Raw genomic sequence first — 19,684 nt, 5'->3', positions numbered from 1 at the left:
TGCTGTGGAACTTGTGAAGTCATCGAACAGAAAGTACAGCGATGTGAATAAATGCTGGTTCCCAGAAGCGTGGTCTTCCCTTGCCAGGAAAACAAGATGCAGTCAAGCCAGCATATTTTGGACCTAGCACTCGCCTGCGAGAATACTTTTTAACCTGGGATTATTTATTTATATGGGCATAAAAGGTAGAGGATTGTTTCTCACTGGTGCAAGTAAGAATATGCCCTCCATATCTCTCTTGAGATTTGCTGCTAGTGTGATCGATAAAAGTAGCTAGAACTTTTTCTGAATGTAGACGACAGTAAAAAGATCTGTACCCTAAGAATGAACAGTTATATTTTAAGCCTTCTAGTAAAGGTAAGCAAGCCAAAATGAGGTGAGTATATAGATACTTCGTGAAACTCGCAAGTTTTTCATAAGTCTGCTAATTGTAAAATAACCTCTTCGCTTTCTTCTTCAAATTGTTTTCTGTGTAATATGTGTTAAGAATCCACGGGTCTTACTGTAATTTGAGACAAAGATTCTAAAGGTTGACCTATATCATTCTGAAGCCTGTGGTGTATATATCGGAGTTACCTTTTAGAAGATAACTTTAAAACTTAAGCTTTTGTTTCCCCAGAACCATTCAGATTCCACCTCAGAAATAAAACTGAAGTAATTCAGTTAATCATCTCGGATGTCTGAATTTGGCCCTTTACCATCTGTGTTAGACATTATCACAACATTTCCACCTTTAGATTTTTTTTTTTTCCCTCACATCTCCTTGTTTAATTTTGTAAAGCTCGTTAAAAACATGGAGTAGGCACATGGTTTGGAATGCTGCATTTCTGCCTGAGCCTGGGTTTATTTTGACTCATGCCATGGTCAGTGTGTAAACAGTTTTACTCAGTAAAAGACTTAAAGCTGCTTCACGGTCTTAAGTATATCACTGTTTCTTGACTGAAAATTGGAATACTTTTGGAATAACTTGCATTTTTAGCACAGAGCTAAATACACACTGTATGCAGTAGATGGTAACACTGAGAGTCTGCTTTTGTCTATAAAAAATTGTGTTCTGCCAGCAGTTCTAATTACCTTGTTCTAATTATTGCATGGGAAGAAATCATTTTTTAAAAGACTGTAGAAATTGCAGTGACAGGGATTTTTTTCAAGATTGAAGCATTTTAAATGATAGTTTGCATCTGAACGGTATTGTAATTTATTGTTTAATAATCTTATTAATGGACGCAGGAAAATGAATGTAACTTTAAAACCGCTTATTAGTAAATGTTTTGCCAAATTCCTTTCTAAATGGAAAAAGTATCAATAGCCACCCCATTAAGGATTTTCCTGAAAAATTTTAAGTGAAAAGTGGGTTGAGACTTGAATTACAGAGATAGCATATGGCACTTGGTAACAGTAGAAGATAGATGGTTAAGAAATGTCATTTAGTGATCTTATCGTGAAGTGTAGGGTTAAAAGTGTAAGAGCAATGACTTTAATTTGCTGGGATGCTTCATGTAGTGACTGCACGCAGTACGGCTGGCCTTGGTTTCATAAGACTTTATGTAGATTAATGACTAGGAATTTATCTCCAGAGGATAACTGGCTGCATAATGCACTGATGAAACTAAGTACTGAAACATGCTTACCCGAAAGGTTGTTGCTAAGTACAAAATACATAGCAAACCATGATGGAAATCCTATTTAATCTCCTTTCGCATAGTTAGAAAACTGCCACACTGTCTACGCAAGAGGTTTCTTAAATCTTTTCCCATTAGGACTTCTCCATCCAAGAAATCGATTGTAATGGATTGGCATGAGCGGCATTCACTGCTCATATAATTTGGTTTGTAGAGAGCGTGGCCTCCTTTGCAGGTTAGAACCTGCAGATAAACCCCAGGAGCCAGTGGAGAGGCTGTCCACTGCGGTGAGACAAGAAAGCCCTTGTATCATCAATTAGTTACAGGTATAATGGAGTTGGAATTTGCCCTGTAAGAAGGAATTAAGAATTTAAATCCGCTAAGAAAATATTTTAAAGTTTAAAGCTAGATCATAGAGTTACTCTGACTGGAAATTGTAGTTTAAAATACGTTAAGTCTAATATCCTGCATTGCTACCACTTTTATTGGGTGCATGGGATGAGAATTTTCTCCTGTTATAAGGGCAGAATGAATTACCTGGGGCTATAGCTAACGTAGAACTGACTGGTATTTAGATTGACAAAGACTTCATATTATAAGCCCATATTTTAATTTATAAATCAGCTGAAGTTAGCAGTTCGCTCTGCAGTTTTTGACAGCGAATGCCTTGTTTGGGCTGCCTTTCCTAAAAGAAGTTCAAGCTCAACTAGTTTGGCCATTTCTGAGGAGAAGATTAGGAAAAATGCATCGTTTGCTCATTCCTGAGAGAAGCTCCGGTGCCTCCTGTTGTAGGTGCGGCAGGTTCAGGCTCCCTGTGTAATTGTTGCTCAGGGCTGGTATGGCCCAGTCTCGACTGTGGCAGGTGTATTCCTCCCTGACCTAGGGAGGAACCTTATGCACCAGTATAGGTTACTGGTTGACATGCTGGAAAGCAGCTCTCCAGAGGGGGACCTGAGAGTCCTGGTGGACAACAAGTTGCCCAGCAATGTGCCCTTGTGGCCAAAAAGGCCAATGGTATCCCAGGGTACATTAAAAGGAGTGAGAGAGGTCATCCTCCTCCTCTACTCTGCCCTGGTGAGGCCACATCTGGAGTACTGTGTCCAGTTCTGGACTCCCCAGTTCAAGAATGACAGGAAACGACTGTGGAGAGTCCATGGGAGGGCTACAAAGATGATGAAGGGACTGGAGCACCTCTCTCATGAGGAGAGGCTGAGAGACCTGGGTCTGTTTAGCCTGGAGAAGAGGAGACTGAGAAGGGATCTCATCAATCCTTATAAATATCTAAAGGGTGGGTGTCAAGAGGTGTCAAACTCTTTTCAGTGATGCCCAGTGACAGGACAAGGGCCAATGGGCACAAATGGGAACACAGAAAATTCCATCTTAACATAAGGAAAAACTTATTTACTTTAAGGCTGCCCAGAGAGGTTGTAGAGTTTCCTTCTCTGGAGATATTCAGATCCCTCCTGGATGTGATCCTGTCCAGCCTGCTCTAGGTGAATCTGCTTTGGCAGGAGGGTTGGATAAGATGATCTCCAAAGGTTCCTTCTAACCCCTACCATTCTGTGACTTAGGGGCTGGGGCTGAGAGGCAGGTCCTGTTGCATTGGGCACCCTCAGGAAGAAGGACTTTGCAGAGCTGGGGTGAAGAAGGGCAAAAGCCTGAGTAGGAATACATAGAAGGCGAGGAAAAGTGACATCTTGGAGATGTAACGCACCACAGGAGTAAGATACCATCTGGATGTGAAGATGTAGAGAGAGAGGCCTGACTCAAAGGCATTTATCTAAATGATGGGAAAGAATATTATCTTGTCATCCAGAAAGTGGCCAGGGTAGGAGGCATTGTAGAAATTGAGACTGTGATAGCTGGAGAGGGAAAGTGGCTGAAAGTGCTGTCGGCAGCAATCCTGCCCCGTCCCTCCGTCTCCCGTCTTGTCCTCATGAAGGTGTCGCTGAGACAGGTTTGGGCAGAATAAGACAGAGCTAAAGAATGAGGCAGACCTGCTGACTGTCAGTAGGGAAATGATAAGTTGAATTTATACCTGGGAATGGAATTACCACATAAGAAGGTCCAGAGCCAGAAGAGAAAATTGCGGTTCATTAGCGGGCACAGATTTGATGAGAAGATCTGTAGAAAATGAATGCGTGTTTATGTGCTTGAAAGGTATTGCAAAGCATAGGTGAGGTGAAGGTTAATGAAAGTTGTATCGAATCATAGAATGGTTAGAGTGGAAGGGACCTTAAAGATCATCTAGTTCCACCCCTCTGCCATGGGCAGGGACACCTCCCACAAGACCAGGTTGCTCAAAGCCCCATCCAGTCTCATCCTGGCAAAGCCTCAACTTTGCAAGTTTAGTTTTGCAGCCATAGTGCTGTGTTTGGAAGGCAGTGTTGCATATTGTACTGTGTTTTGGGCATCCTATAGCTCAAGGAACCAGGCACTGCTGAACTTGAGCAGAAGTTAAAGCAGGATGTGTGATGTATGTAATGAAAGTTGCAGACCTGAGGCACTTAACTACAGAGCATTTAGGTTTTAAAAGGGAAACTGGTTTTGTGATGAAATCATGTCAGATGTGTCAGAGAGCCTTTATTTGCCTCACTGCTATTGTATTTAACCTCACTCATTGGGGGTTACCTTATCTTGCCTTCTACTCATTTTTGTGAGGTGTGCACCGGGGGATTTTTTTTTCTTAAACACCCTTTGTGGAAACAGAGGTCTTTGCTCTACCCCTTTCCACCTATTTCAAGGCTTTAATTTGAGTAGCAGAAAAGTCTGGGGATGTAATCTTTGTGAAATCAGAGATCGTCTTTATTAGCGGTCAGACAGGCTGGAGCTAGATAAAGCCTGATATAGGGATTCGGTGATAACTTCTCTCTGCATAAGTCAAAGGTTGCCACACTGTGAAATTTGTAAATTATTACACAATATAGAGCTGAAACCAGTTTAATATGCCCTGGTCTTGAGGTCCAGAAGTTTGAGAGGAGAATGTTTTCATAGCAGAGAGCAGGAGGTGGCTTTCTGCTGCTGTGTGGCCTCTTAAAAAAAACAAAATACCATTTTTTTGTTGTGTAGTGTGTAGATGGGGCATTCACCCTTCCCCCATGCTGTAAATAAAATAAAATTCCTCTGAAATTCACTGGGCTGGTGCATGTGCTTACCTGCTGCAGCCAGGAGATGTGAGCTTTCTGCCATTTGAAGTCAGAGCAAAGATGAAAATAGAGAGATCTGGATAACTTTCCTAACCTGCCACTGCCCTCCTATCTGACCCATGGCAATTCTTCCTGTTTCTCTTCTTTTCTGCTGTGTTGTGGCTGGGTCTAATTATAGATCAAACTGCCTTTTTTTTTTCTTTTTTAACTTAACGACTGCAGCAAAAGCACCAGTAGGAGCTTTTCCATTTTCTTTGATGGCCTCAGGATCAAGCCCTGTGTAAATACCATCTGCAACCAATCCTGTGCATAAAAGGAGAGAGGAAGGAGAGGAAACTAGTAATTCTTCCTGTGCACACATTTTCTAGATTCAAGTTACAAGTTTTATGAATCTGAAAAGACTCATCCGAAGCAACAAGACAAGTCAGCATTTGTTTTTGTTTTTTAGTTTTTCAAAGCTGCTGATGCAGCCTCTTCCTTACACTTTGCTCAACCGAATTATGTGAAAATTATACAACTTCCTTCAGAATGAATTAGGCTTTTTAAAGCTCTGTTGAATCTGGGCTGCGGTCAGGCTGAAGGAAAAGGGGGCGGCTCGGCTCCCCTGCCGCCTCCTCTTCGTGCAGGTCGGGGAAACGAGCTGGGAGAAATTCAACCCAACAAAGTATTGAAAGAATTAGTTTTCAGTTGGGTGAGTCTCTTCGTCCAGCCCACACTGCAGCCTCACAAGGGAAGGGACCAAACCATCCCTTCCATGAAGCTGTAGCTTCAGCTTTTCCACCTCCTGCATCACCGCCAGCCCCTGCCTGCCCTTGGCCTTGCCATAGCAATCAGTGTTTCTCTAACCACACTTCACCAGTGTGGATTTCAGCTGAGCCGTGTCCCCAGAGCGGGTTCTGGGGAGGCGAGGGCTGGGAGAAGGGCAAGAGGAGACCACAGCAGCCTGCACCTACTTTGTTTTTTGTTTTAGGGATCCCTGCCGGATCACGAGCTGATCAGGGAATAGAGGGATGCTTATAGACATTCATGCAGTACTTCACTATATGCATCCAGACTGCTGTCACGTTTCACAGGAAGGCTGGTTAACTATTGTTGCTGCAGCAGTTTATTTTTTTGTTTAAATTTTAGTTGTTCACAACAACATTCTTATTTATAAAAGAAACTTCCAGTTTAGGAAGGAAAAATCAGGTTGCGTTTCTTTGTCTTTTTTGTTTTGAAAACTGTCAAGTTGTCTTGTTCCAAGACTGCATTGAAAATAATCATTGTTCACAAACAAAATAGACACCTGATAAGTGGAAAAAATGTTTTCCTCTGGCACACTTTTAATTTCTGAAGTACCATTTTAAAGCAGAGTGCTGTTTCAGGTGGGCACATATACACAGTGTCAAAAAAAGAAGACTTTTCCCTTATTTTCAGTCTGTTGAGATTCATCGCTTTGGGATTCAGATGTCTGCTGTTTAAACAAATGTAGTTTGTTTGTACTACAATTCATTGGATTAATGCGCTTCTCAACTAAGTCTAAGTTTCCATTCACTTCTCTTTACTTTGATTCAGGTAATTGTGACAAATAGTCATCCATCCCTCCCTCTGAAGTTAGAATACAGCTAAATGTAATGGGTTAATGGTTAAGTATAATTAGGGCTCTAATTGAAACTCTGCTTGTGGCTATTTGTATGCAAAGCAGTTTGGGGACAGCCTTTCACAAAAGCTTTTGAACTGGAGTAGCCTGTGTCAAAACACTGGAGTTTTCTCTTAATATGGTTTCCTTTGCTTTGCAGGCGCTTAAATACTTTAAACAAATGTGCAGTGATGAAGCTAGAAATTAGTCCTCACAGGAAAAGGGTAAGTTCCTTTAACATCTTCTGTTACAGCATTGTATGTTAATAAAACTGAAGAAGATACCTAGCAGATTGCTGAGCTGCAGTCTAGGACAACACCTGAGTAGAACCTGGCAAGTCAACCACACAGTCAGAACTCTGCTTATGTTTCATTTTGTGTTCTCCCTGAGAGAAAACTGTGGGGCTTGGCTGCAGATAAAGCTTATTTGTCTGTCTGACTCTTCCCTGGGATGCTGCTCCCAGTCTAAAAGGCACTGGGCTTCCCTGTCTGCCAGTGAGGTTGTCCTGAGTTGTAGCCTATTACCTGCCCTCAGGCAGGACTGTAAAAAGTAGGCTTGATGAAGGAGATCCTGACCAGCCATGATGAGTTGACCTGAATCTTAGAACATCATCTTTGCAAGTCAACCACACAGTCAGAACTCTGCTTATGTTTCATTTTGTGTTCTCCCTGAGAGAAAACTGTGGGGCTTGGCTGCAGATAAAGCTTATTTGTCTGTCTGACTCTTCCCTGGGATGCTGCTCCCAGTCTAAAAGGCACTGGGCTTCCCTGTCTGCCAGTGAGGTTGTCCTGAGTTGTAGCCTATTACCTGCCCTCAGGCAGGATTGTAAAAAGTAGGTTTGATGAAGGAGATCCTGACCAGCCATGATGAGCTGACCTGAACCTTAGAACATCATCTTTGGTGTCATCTTCATTCACAGTTTTGGTTCTTTGCCATCATGTTAGAACTGTATTATTTTATTCTGATGTAGACAGGATCAGTTGGACTTGACCTACGAAGGAAAGGGCCAACCCTTTGTAGGATTTTGGTGTCATCTTCATTCACAGTTTTGGTTTTGTCATCACATTAGAACTGTATTATTTTATTCTGACATAGACAGGATCAGTTGGACCTGACCTACAAAGGAAAGGGCCAACCCTTTGTAGGACTGGGCACATTGACTCCTTGGTTTTTAATTACATCACCCAAAATTAAAGCAAAATATTTACAGAGTGCATCAGCTACCGTGTTAGAAAGTTGATGTGTTTCTAGGGAGCTCAGCAGGAATCAGAAATGTTTCCTGAATCTCCAGGATCCCTGTGGAGAGTGGTGAGAAATAAGAGATCACCTACTGTAATTTCAGTAAGGCAGTGCTGGCAGAAAGTGGAGTTGCTGGGTTTTGCTGGTGAGGTACCACTCAATACCTCTCTTAAAACTATGTGTGTGTCCTAGGAGGGATCAGTGGTTGATACTGTCCCCTGGGATATGACAACTGCAGATAAAGATGACTGAGCTAAGGCAATACGATGCTGCCCTACCCTTAGCAAGAATGCATACAAATGCTCCAAGGTTGTTTACCAGGAATTAATCCCCTCTTTCCCTATCTGGTTGTGGTATGTTGGAAACAGCATCCCAGCTCCAGAAGATAACACTCTGAGGCAGCACATATAGGAACTCTTTAAGTAGGGGTAGACAGCTGGATTGCCGTTTATGACCACCAGAAGATTCCTCCTCCTTGTTCCTGTTAACACTGGAATGATCAGTATTGCTATTAGAGGTCAGACCAGATGCGACTTCAGGTCCAAACTCCAGATCTTCCAGATCTTCCGGAGTTGGGACGTTACCTTTTGTTTCAGTCCTTCCTGATTTTCATTCACCGCCCATGTTCTGGCAGATGGACTTGGATCCCATTCTCTTTTGTTGTTGACTTCATTAAAATCAATACTTAGCCTTTAAAGCTTTTTAACACTAGGGAAAAATTGTGCTGACAGAAACATATGTTTGCATTGACCTCTTTGCAAATTAAGATCATTTTACAGCCTTTAAAGCTTTTTAACACTAGGGAAAATTTGTGCTGACAGAAACATATGTTTGCATCGACCTCTGCAAATTAAGATCATTTTATTGCTCCTTTTTTTTCCAGTCAAATTGCATTCACCACCAAACGATCATTATTATCCATTGGTGGTTTTAGGTGACTTTTTACCTCCTGAAAACTTGAAATAAGCAAGCCAGTCCTCTTAGGTTTTTGTCTGAGTCCTGGCCAGAAGTAGTTTGCAGTAGTTGGGAAACAAAGTAAATGACACTTGTTCTGTGTCCCATGTGTATTTGGTTATGAAAAATAAATATGGTGTTTCACTTAACTTTGCTGAGCTGACGAAATGTGCTATTAAAAATAAAACTAGGAGAGAATCGGGAACTAAAGTATGCATAAATAAAATACTTGAAATATGAATAATTTACTTGTTTTTCGGACTAGAAATGTTTGTGATCCTGGCACACAAATAGTTACAGTTTGGGGCATGCATGTGTGTTTGTTTTTAAATTAAAGCAATCTAAACAAATGAAGTGCAACTCATGGGGCTGGGTGGCAATTAGTGTTTCCTACTCTGAACACCAAAGGTTATTTTGTGGCTTCCTGGTGTCGTATTAAAATATCTTCATGGGTTTTATTCTTCCAATGTGAAATTTTCCAGATATTTGGAAGACCAAATATGTCTTCCAGATAGTCCCAGGATCATTCCCTTCCAGTATTTAGATGAAAAGATTGCAGGCGTAAGTGATGTAGGTGTAATTGTGCCCCCAGGCATTCCTCATACATCAAACATCGTCAGTGGAGATGTTATTTACAATTTACTTACGTGCTATACTGTCAGTGAGCTCTTGCCACTCGCTATCTACGGGTGTTAAAGTTTGCCTGGAGCGAGACAGAAGTAGAAACTTCACAGGACATTCTTAAAATGTTAGCTGCTGGCCCGTGGTGGGAGGAAGAGTGGACCAGGTAAGAGCCTGGAGGCATCACGCTCTTGCAGTGCAAGAGTTTCTTTCCCTGTCTCATTAGTCACAGAGAGGGGAGCGTTGAGGCTTCCCAAATGGGAAAGGAGTTAAGCCGCTGCAGTTCCCAACGTATGAGAAACATCTCCTAATTGCAAAGAGGAGTATAAACACACAGCCACTATCAACAGAGTGTAGCTTTGGAGAGAGTCCAGAGGGACCCCCAACCCCCGACTGACTCCAGTTTAAAATTTTATGCATGCCAGGAATTTCCATTGATCTGAGGGCTATCCGCTGTGACCAATTAATTAAAAGTCTATGGATAGTAGGGTTTTTAGAAAAGAGCAATTTAAAGCAGATTGTATTGTTTGTTTCTTTTTACAAAGCGTGTATCTTTTGTATTTAAAAACTGTAAAAATATATTGCCTGCCTCGTGTTATCTTTTCCTGTGATGGGCTTTATGGCCTAATCTTCCTCTCCCTGAAGTAAAAAACTGTTTTCACTTTAAATTCAGTGAGAACAAGGTCATGCTTAAAGCAGTTTAGCAGGCATTGTATTTAAATGAAACCGCCTTTGCCTTTCTGGCAGTTTGCAAGCAGGACTTTCAGGGTTCTTCTTCCTTGCAGAGCGAAGATTCAGATGAAGATGAACCTTGTGCAATAAGTGGCAAATGGACTTTTCAGAGGGACAGCAAGAGGTGGTCAAGGCTTGAAGAGTTCGATGTGTTCCCTCCAAAACCGGACTTGAATACTCCCTCCCCAGAAACTCCTCACCTCACTAACGCGGCAAGCCATGAGAGTGTGCTCACGGACCTCAGCGAGCGCCAGGAGGTGGCTTCCATTCTGAGCATCAGCAGCACCAGCAGCCACCAACCAACCCTGCAGAGCGAGGCATCCACCACCAGGACAAACTCGGTGGTGAGCGTTTGCTCGTCCAGCAATTTCGTAGCAAATGATGACTCATTCAGCAGCCTGCCCTCGCCCAGGGAGCTGAATAGCTTCAGCTTCAACACAAAAGCCAATGAGAAGAACGCCAAGTCCAAAACAAAGAGCCTGCTCAAGAGAATGGAGAGCCTGAAAATCAAGAGCTCTCACCATGGCAAGAGCAAAGCTCCCTCCAAGCTCGGCCTTATTATTAGCGGTCCCATCCTGCAGGAGGGCATGGATGAAGATAAACTGAAACAACTTAACTGCGTGGAGATTTCTGCCCTCAACGGCAATCACATCAGCCTCCCCATGGTACGAAAGAGGAGCGTCTCCAATTCCACCCAGACCAGCAGCAGCAGTAGTCAGTCTGAGACGAGCAGTGCCGTCAGCACGCCCAGTCCCGTCACACGAACGCGCAGCCTCAGTGCGTACAATAAAAGGGTGGGCATGTACCTGGAAGGCTTTGACCCCTTCAACCAGTCAACGTTCAGCGACGTGATGGAGCAGAACTTCAAGAACCGGGGCAGCTTTGCAGAAGACACAGTGTTTTTTATCCCCGAAGACCATAAGCCTGGCACTTTTCCCAAAGCACTCTCCAATGGCAACTTCTCCCCGACGGAAAGCAATGCCTCTGTGAACTGGAGGACAGGGAGTTTCCATGGACATGGCCATCTTGCCCTCCAGAGGGAAAACAGTGGCGACAGCTCCAAAGAGCTGGGCATGGGCAAAAGGCGCAACTCCTCCTGCTCAGTGAGCAGCCGCCTGAGTATTTACGACAACGTGCCAGGCTCGATCCTCTATTCCAGTACGAGCGACCTGGCTGACCTTGAAAATGAAGACATATTCCCAGAACTAGACGACATCCTGTACCACGTCAAAGGGATGCAGAGAATAGTAAACCAGTGGTCAGAGAAGTTCTCAGACGAAGGGGACTCCGACTCGGCGCTCGACTCCATCTCCCCGTGTCCTTCCTCTCCAAAGCAGATCCACCTCGATGTAGATAACGACCGAACAACACCGAGTGACCTTGATAGTACAGGGAATTCGCTGAATGAAACAGAAGAGCCCTCAGGGATGCAGGACAGGAGGGACTCTGGGGTGGGCGCATCGCTGACGCGGTCCAGCAGGTGAGATCATGGGCACTGGGATTTGGGGTGGCCCCCAATGAGGTACCTTCCAGCATGAGTGGCTCTATAGTATGCCTTTTTACAAGCGATAGGATGAGGGGTAAGGGCTTCAAACTAGAAGAGAGTAGATATCAGGAAGAAATTTTTCACTATGAGGGTGGTGAACACCGAATGCTGGCACAGGTTACCCAGAGAAGTTGTGGATGCCCCATCCCTGGAAGTGTCCAAGGCCAGTCTGGATGGAGCTTTGAGCAACCTGGTCTAGCGGAAGGTGTCCCTGCCCATGGCAGGGCGGCTGGAACTAGATGGTCTTTAAGGTCCCTTCTGACTGTAACCATTCTGTGTTTCTATGATAGTAGCTGCACCACCCTCAGTTAAAGTGCAATAGAAGTTGTGGCCATTCAGGCACACACGTGTGGTTCCCATCACCTCCCAGAACAATTATAAGTACGTGTGTTTGATGAGTGATTCCCACACTTGGTAGCTGTATGTTTGTATGTTCAGCCTGGGTCATCATTGAAAAACAGCCCTCTCAGCAAGTCAGTGTCAGGAACAGGGTTAAGGCAGTTTTGGGGGATGGTGATTCTTCAAACTGAAGTGGTGTGTGGGAGGGAGAGGGACCTCAAGTAGGATTATTCACTTTTTAAGTTGGCTTGGAGAAGCAGTGTAAGTATGGTCTGGTTTGTGTCAGCGTGTACTAAAAGCCTTGACTTCTAGACTGTTTCAAAAAAATTGCACTTTTCAGTAGCGGGCTGTTTCTTAGTAGTGTGCTAGGGCATTAAATCTGCAGGGAAAATGAGATTTGTTTACTTTCCCTTGATCGCTGTAGCGCAGTGGGGTACTGGGGGAGCTCCAGTGGCCTCCCAGTTTCTGTTGGGAGTTTTACCATGGGATGGATGACTGTGTTTTTGTAGTGTGAGTTGAGCAAGGAGTTGAACTCCTTCTAGCTTTGTTTCCAGTTTTCCTTTAAAAGTGGTGCAAATCATTTAGGGCCTGGTTTCTGCTGTCATTTAATTGCCTATAGGTGCTTGCATAAACTTGATGGGACTTTTAGAAGTGCTTAGTTCCCATTTGACGTGCCTTAAAAATTTGGGCCCTTTTTTCTTTATGGAGCTTTTTGGTTCCCACTGCCTTAATACTGAAAGGGCTTCTGAAAAGGGGTGGTGGAGCTCTTGGAAGACATCTGATAGGGTGAGACCGTGTAGCTAACACTGGTCTGTGGGTCAGCCCAGGGTGCATGTTCCCACCTGAAGCATCTCTACGTGCTGCACGTGAAATCTTAGAAGACAGTGGCTGCAAGGGCAGGGAGCTCAGCAGTAGTTTTGCAGTAATTCCTCTTGGAGAGACGTTTCAGTAACGGGTCCTTGCTCCATCCCCCCCATCTTCTCCGTAGGCACAGGCTGAGGTGGCACAGTTTCCAGAGCTCCCACCGGCCCAGCCTGAGCTCGGCGTCGCTGCAGATCAACTGCCAGTCGGTGGCCCAGATGAACCTGCTGCAGAAGTACTCCCTCCTGAAGCTGACCGCTCTCCTGGAGAAGTACACGCCTTCCAACAAGCACGGCTTCAGCTGGTAAGGGCACCATGCCATGTGTAGACAGGCCAGCTCTGCGAGCATGACAGTTGCGCTGGCCCTCATTTGGAAAGATGCAATGAATCCCTCCCTCCCTCTTTTTCCATATTTGCACTTCTTCCTCCGGCCCGTGCTGACAGTGATTTGTGGTTTCCTAAGACAGGGCTAAAATCACTAACCCTTTACGTAAGTGTAACCTTATGAGGCTTGAGAAGTACGTTCATAGGGGGCATGTGAGGAAATCCAAGCAATGAAGTACAGGCCAGCTTTCTGGGCAGGAAGGTGTCCGCTGTCCATAGCTAAAGAAGGACTGGTTGGTTATGGAGGCAGTTGGCGAGCAGTGGCACAAACCTCAGTAGATCTCAAGAGGCTTGCTTTTCTTCGCTTATTCTGAAACATTTGCATTAGTTTCTCTATATAATTATGTCATTACCTAATGTAATTTTCCTTTATTACTAGTGTCTCTCTCATTAGCCAAAAACTCTTTAAAGCACAATAAATCCACCACCATAAATCCAGTGAACTTGCAAAAAAAGATAAAGGGGATAAAAAGGAAAGATTGGGAGAACGATGGGAGTTGTTTTGTAGGCAACAATTTCTGCTGGGGCCAGGTGTTTAAATGTTATTTGTCAGAGGAATGAGATAGAAAGCTCTTTTATTATTGTATCTGCAGTGCAGCCTGTATAACCTCCAGGATGCAAAAGGCGCAGTAAAATTTTTCTTCTCCCTACCACAGGCCAGCCTCCTCCCTTCCCCAGGAGTCATAGAGAGTATTTAGCTTCAGCATCAAAGTACCTCCTGTTCAAAGGCTGTTATTATGTCAGCCTTTCTAAATACAGAAGTTGTTTGTTCTGAAAGACAGAAATAAGTATTGACCAGTTATCCCTGCATGCTTCAGATTCTCGGTGGAGATCGCAATGTGTTTTTTCACATTCCATTGGCATGTTTTTTGACAAAGCGAGTATTATTCATGCATATATCAATAATGTTCTAAACTTAACTATACGGCGATACAAATTGGTTCTGTTTTACTATGTAACAGATTAGTCAGCTGTAAATCTAATGCACTGTTTGTATAGCTGCACTGTATATTGAAATGTTAAATAGGTCCCCCTGTTCTCCAGTGCTACTGTGTCCTATTGGTCGTTGCACTGGACATTAGCTTTTCTCCTTGTTTAGGAAAATGATCTCAATATTTTCACATTTTAAAGGCGCTTTTTTTTTTTTCACCCCCTTTATGAAACCAATACTCTTGGGGACCTGGGGGTAAATCATTCTTTTGTGTTTAGTAACTTTTTCCTTGGAGTCATAAGCAGATGGAAAGGCCTCTCATTGAAACTGGAGTGGGAGGTGGGGGTAACAACAGTCACTGGCTGACAAGGAGGGGGGTCCCTCAAAGGGGTTGTTTATAGAGCTGAAGTTTTTAGCTGACAAACTCAAATGTATTACATCAGTTTCCTGCTGTTATGCACACTGGTGGGTGGTGGACCCAGTTTGAGGACTTTGCAGAACAAGTAGTTGACATACAAAAGCTCATTGTTCAAATGCCCATCTTTTCCGAAACCTAAAGAAGCAGTGTTATAAGGGGTCACTGACCGCAGGATTTATTTTGACTCTTTTGCAATTCAATCTGGCCCCTGCAGTTTTACCCTGTAGCTTTTGTCCTACTAATATTGATGGAGCAGCACCACATTAATACTTACAGGCAGCACACTGCCCCGAATGTCAAGCCTTTCTCTTAGAGAAACACTGTTTTCTGTCCTCTCCCCCTTCCCAGCCCCGAAGGGATTAGCTAATTTATACTGTCGCTACTTTTCGTTTTACTTATTCACTTATTTTCACTGACTTTCTGAATTACTGAAAATACATAAGATAAATGGTCAACAGAGCTTGAATTTGATTTTGTTGTTCCCTTGGCTTAAATAGGGCAGTACCAAAGTTTATGAAGAGGATAAAGGTGCCGGACTATAAAGACCGAAACGTGTTTGGAGTCCCGCTGCAAGTCAACGTCCAGCGCACAGGGCAGCCTCTCCCGCAGAGCATCCAGCAAGCCATGCGGTACCTCCGCAACCACTGCCTGGATCAGGTGGGGTTTGCTCTGCTCTCATCCCACACCCACACAGCACCCAAAGCTCCTCCAGCACTTCCATTAATTTTTATCGTTCCGGGGTCAGACTGAAAAAGTTGACTCCAAACAGGACAAAATAGATAATTAATGCAAGGAGAGCTTTGCATGGAATTAGAACCCATACATAAGAAGCTAAAGAGCATACTTATATTTCAAATTTTCTGGCCTCTTGTAAACCATAGAATCACAGAATGATTCAGGTTAGAAGAGACCTTAAAGATCATCTAGTTCCAACCCCCTGCCATGAGCAGGGAGACCTCCCACCAGACCTGGTTGCTCAAAGCCCCATCCAGCCTGGTCTTGAACCCCTCCAGGGATAGGGCAGCCACAACTTCTCTGGGCAACCTGTTCCAGTGTCTCACCACCCTCACAGTCAAGAATTTCTTCCTGATATCTCATCTAAATCTCCCCTCTTTCTGTTTAAAACTGTCCCCCTCACCCTGGCACTCCATTCCCTGATAAAGAGTCCCTCCCCATCTCTCCTGTAGGCCCCCTTTAGGTACTGGAAGGTTGCTCTAAGGTCTCCCTGGAGCCTTCTCTTCTCCAGGCTAAACAACCTTTTCATATGTATTTAGGTTGGACTGTTTAGGAAGTCTGGAGTCAAATCAAGAATTCAGGCTTTGCGTCAAATGAATGAGAGTTCAACAGACAGCGTCAACTACGAAGGCCAGTCTGCTTACGATGTAGCAGACATGTTAAAGCAATTCTTCCGTGATCTCCCTGAGCCCCTCATGACCAACAAACTCTCCGAGACCTTCTTACAGATATACCAATGTAAGTACTGAGATTCCTATGGCTAGAGGGCAAGTGCTTGTTTGTGTTAGCAAGGGTGGAACTTTCTAATACTGCTCCTCTGGGCGCTACACGTTGCATATGTTGGTCTTTGCCTTTCTTCAGGCTGCTTCATAAGGAACTGATTTTTGGTGTTCCAGTTGTATAACAATTTATAGTGCGAGTTCTTTTCATTTCATCTTTCCCTGTAGTTTCGGAACACATATAAATCCTCCATCACTTGCTATAAAGTTTCCCCTCTTCTCTGAGGATACTAGATATTACAGTTTGAAAATAAGCCACGTCTGATGTGGCTGGGTAGGGGAGCTGTGCAAGCACTACACAAACAGAGTTTGGGGCTTTAGAGGGGATTGAAATCCACTAAATTACTGAGATTTTTTTGTAAGAGCAAGGATGCCAAAAAAATTTCTCTTCTCGTATAATTCATGTTCTTCTATCCCTCACCACAATTTTTGAAAACAACCTTTAAGTTGAGAGCTTTTCTGTTACTGACTTGTAGCTACTTTACTGATAGTTAAACAGAAAGCGCTTAGAATAAATCGCATCAAAAATGGAGTTTATCAATGCAGGTGAAAAGAAATAATTAATCTTTCTGAGATGACAGGTTAAACTCCAGCAAGGGAGACATTTTTGGGAGCTAGATAAATTGAGTTCTGTATAGATGGTAATTTTGTGCTGAATCTTTCCAATCAACATGTTGTCTTTCAAAAGTTTTCTTCAATATTTTTTCATTGGGAATGCACTCACTTTATAAAATGCCCAAGGTTGAATTTGTGTTTGGTGACCAGAACTCCAAAGCTTTTTAAAGTATTCCTGGGGTTCCAAACTGTGTGATGTGCTATGGGCACCTTGCTGATCCTGCGGTTTCTCTCTCTAACTCCACCGTCAGTCTCTCCCCATGTAACCTCCACATGGTATCACAACCTCAACAGAACTTAACTGCAAAAACACCACCTTTGAGCCCTCGCTGTATTTTGTGCCTTCCTTATGATGGTGGTTACAAAAAAGGTTACAGGAACTTCCTTCAGACACCGTAGGTGGAAGGGACAGTTTAAAATAAAAACATAAATACTGTTATTTCAGTGCATGCATTTTTTCTGTGCGTGTGTTTGGGTTCCCAAGAAGGTTTATGGAGAAAATTAATCAGACTCCGTCCACTTCCGTGCATATTAAGCAGCAACTCTCTGTGGGTTTAGTGCCAGAAAAAGCTTGACAGAGCATTGCAGAAGTATCTGTTCCTTTCCTTTCGCAGGCGGTAGGTCTGAGGAATCCACAGAGGTGGTCGGGAAGTATTATCTCTGTGTAAAGCAAAGAGCCTTAAAGCAGCTGTAAATTTTGCTTCCCTGCAAAGGACAAAATTTCCCTTTGCCTTTGGTGTTACATGCCAGGCTGCGCACTGGAATTGTCCGCACGTGGCTTAAATGTGCTTTGAGCTGATTGAAGGGAGAGTGTTGAAAAACAGTGGATTTTTGCTTAAAATTGCTTTCCAAACTCACCTGCTAGCCTTACAAAGTTGCTGAAGCCCAAAGGAAATACCAATTAAATATCTGGTTAGCACCAAATGTGTTATGAGACATGCAGCGAGGGTGGTGTGGTGCTAATGATGACATAAATGCTGCAGGACTCTGTCTCTGATGTTGTCTTCAGAGATGGCTCCCTGAAAATCCCTTTATAAGAAGCAGATCTGGCCTGGTTTATTTCATTTTTTCTTCCCTTCAAGTTTGGAGGAGAGGGCCTTATGTAAAGACACACATCAAATTTTTCCAATGGCTGTTTGTTGTTAGTAACCAAGGAGCTGTTTAATGGTATGGGGCTTCACAGCGTTGACTTTCTTTTTCCACTGCATGACTTTGAATGATCTGCTCAATAAAGCAACCCTCTGTGTTTGGTAAAGCACTTTCTGGATATTTTATGACATCATTGTTGAAAAGGTTTGCCAGCCAATTTATTTAATTAATTCACCTATTCTAAAATGTGTTCATGTTTTGAATTTCTTTGAAAGCCAAAGAATTTCTAAATTGGCTGGACTGTTTGCTTGTTCACTGCCTGACTCCAGGCTTCTGTCATTTTAGTGCATCTGCGGGAGCATGTAGCTGTTGAAATTAAATCTAAAATTAACTCTGGCCTAGGCACAACTTCTTCTTGCTTGCATTTCTTGTGAGGCAGGAAATAGCTGAGGGTAGTTAAACTAGTGGGTTAAAAAAAAATTCCTTCATGTTTCCTACGAATGGTATGCATCCTGAAGGAAATCACTTCAAACTCGAGTCAAATATTTGAAGCCAGAGTTTGCTTTGGGATGTATTCATGCTGTGTGTGTGGAAAATCAATGGGCTGATGAGAGAATTACTAATATTATGCAGATGTGCCAAAGGATCAGCGTCTCCAGGCTATCAAGGCTGCCATTATGCTTCTACCCGATGAGAACAGGGAGGTCCTCCAGATTCTTCTCTATTTCCTGAGTGATGTCACAGCTGCAGTGAAGGAAAACCAGATGACACCAACAAACCTGGCCGTCTGCTTAGCACCTTCCCTCTTCCACTTAAACACTCTCAAAAGAGAGAATTCTTCCCCAAGGTAGGTGTCTGGGGAGCAGGGCTCATTGCTACTAGTCCCGTACCATGGCTAGCAGTGACGCGCAACAGGCACGGTCTAGCGTTGACCCTACCAGTTGTGATCACCTTGGACACCCCCAAGGGCACTGGGTGTAGAACGGTTATGAGATCCTACCTTGTGTTAGAGATTTGTTAAAATATAAGCAAGTTCATAAGAAGGAAGAAACGGGGGGGTGGCAAAGAAAAGCTTAGAGAGAGTAGTGAGAATAGTCATTAAGACCATACCAGGATTTGGTCCCAGGCAGCAGTGCTCTAAATCGTCGGCAGATTTGGGAATCCTGTTGTTTTCTTACCAAGCGTCTCTCTTGCACTGCATTAAATAACTGGATTGGTGTGTGTGTGTGTGCTCTTTTCCCCCATGAAGGGTGATGCAAAGAAAACCAAGCCTGGGAAAACCCGATCAGAAAGACCTAAATGAAAATCTGGCTGCAACCCAAGGACTAGCTCATATGATCGCTGAATGCAAGAAGCTCTTTCAGGTAAAACACCTATTTGCGAAACTGATGGGTGGAATATAGGCCAACATGTCTTAGATCTGCTGTGTAATGGAAAGCTAGGAACATCTCTTTATTTTAGTAAAGGTTAATACATGATAAATAGCTTTTTAAAAAACTTTTCATCCTGATCTGGGTGCATACATGAATTAGAAGTGGTGCCAGAAGAAAAGATAGTTGTTCTGAGCTGGCGCTCAGAAGTCATGAGGCAGTTTTGGGGCTTGGGACATTTTTATTGCATCCAAACTGCATGTGAAACATGTTTTCAAGCTCTTATTGTGCAGCCATGAGGATCTGTGAACTTTAGCTCTAATTACAAAGCAAGAATCTATTTCCAGGAATTTCAGTTCTTGTTGTATACTTAAATTCCCAAGAGTTAGCAAGACTAGGCCACAAAAGTGTCCTGGAACATGACAGTGTCAGACCGTAGGTTGAAGGGTCTGTAGGAACTAAAACATGCTCCCTCTAGGGCCTGGGATGGAGAACCAAACAAGTCTTGGGTCCTGGTTTTCCTCACTGTCATCGAATCTTTTCAGAGCCCACAACAGAAGAGATGCCTGTCTCTTTTCTTGCAGCTGACAACTGACCCCTCCTTCATTCAGTCCACGGGATAAACCGTGCTGTACTGAGTTATGTAGCAAAAAGAGATAGTCCACAGAAAAAAATAAGACACCCC

The 19,684-nt window shown here is 43.5% G+C and overlaps 1 protein-coding gene across 4 annotated transcripts in view; it reads left to right on the top strand.

Moving 5' to 3' along the window:
• DLC1 (DLC1 Rho GTPase activating protein) overlaps positions 1-19,684 on the top strand; it is a 226,116-nt gene that overhangs the window by 202,114 nt on the left and 4,318 nt on the right. For all 4 annotated transcript variants that reach the window (XM_014945601.1, XM_014945600.1, XM_014945602.1 and 1 more), the window contains 7 exons: positions 6,547-6,610; positions 9,986-11,412; positions 12,806-12,982; positions 14,909-15,068; positions 15,686-15,884; positions 18,263-18,476; positions 18,879-18,993. In XM_014945601.1, coding sequence (XP_014801087.1) covers positions 6,547-6,610; positions 9,986-11,412; positions 12,806-12,982; positions 14,909-15,068; positions 15,686-15,884; positions 18,263-18,476; positions 18,879-18,993 — 2,356 coding nt within the window. The remainder of the gene's footprint in view (positions 1-6,546; positions 6,611-9,985; positions 11,413-12,805; positions 12,983-14,908; positions 15,069-15,685; positions 15,885-18,262; positions 18,477-18,878; positions 18,994-19,684) is intronic.

This window comes from Calidris pugnax, unplaced genomic scaffold (genome assembly GCF_001431845.1).
Source record: "Calidris pugnax isolate Ruff unplaced genomic scaffold, ASM143184v1 scaffold58, whole genome shotgun sequence".
Classification (NCBI taxonomy): domain Eukaryota; kingdom Metazoa; phylum Chordata; class Aves; order Charadriiformes; family Scolopacidae; genus Calidris; species Calidris pugnax.
The sequence above is the reverse complement of the archived record's forward strand: the minus strand, read 5'-3'. Positions and strand labels throughout refer to the sequence as shown.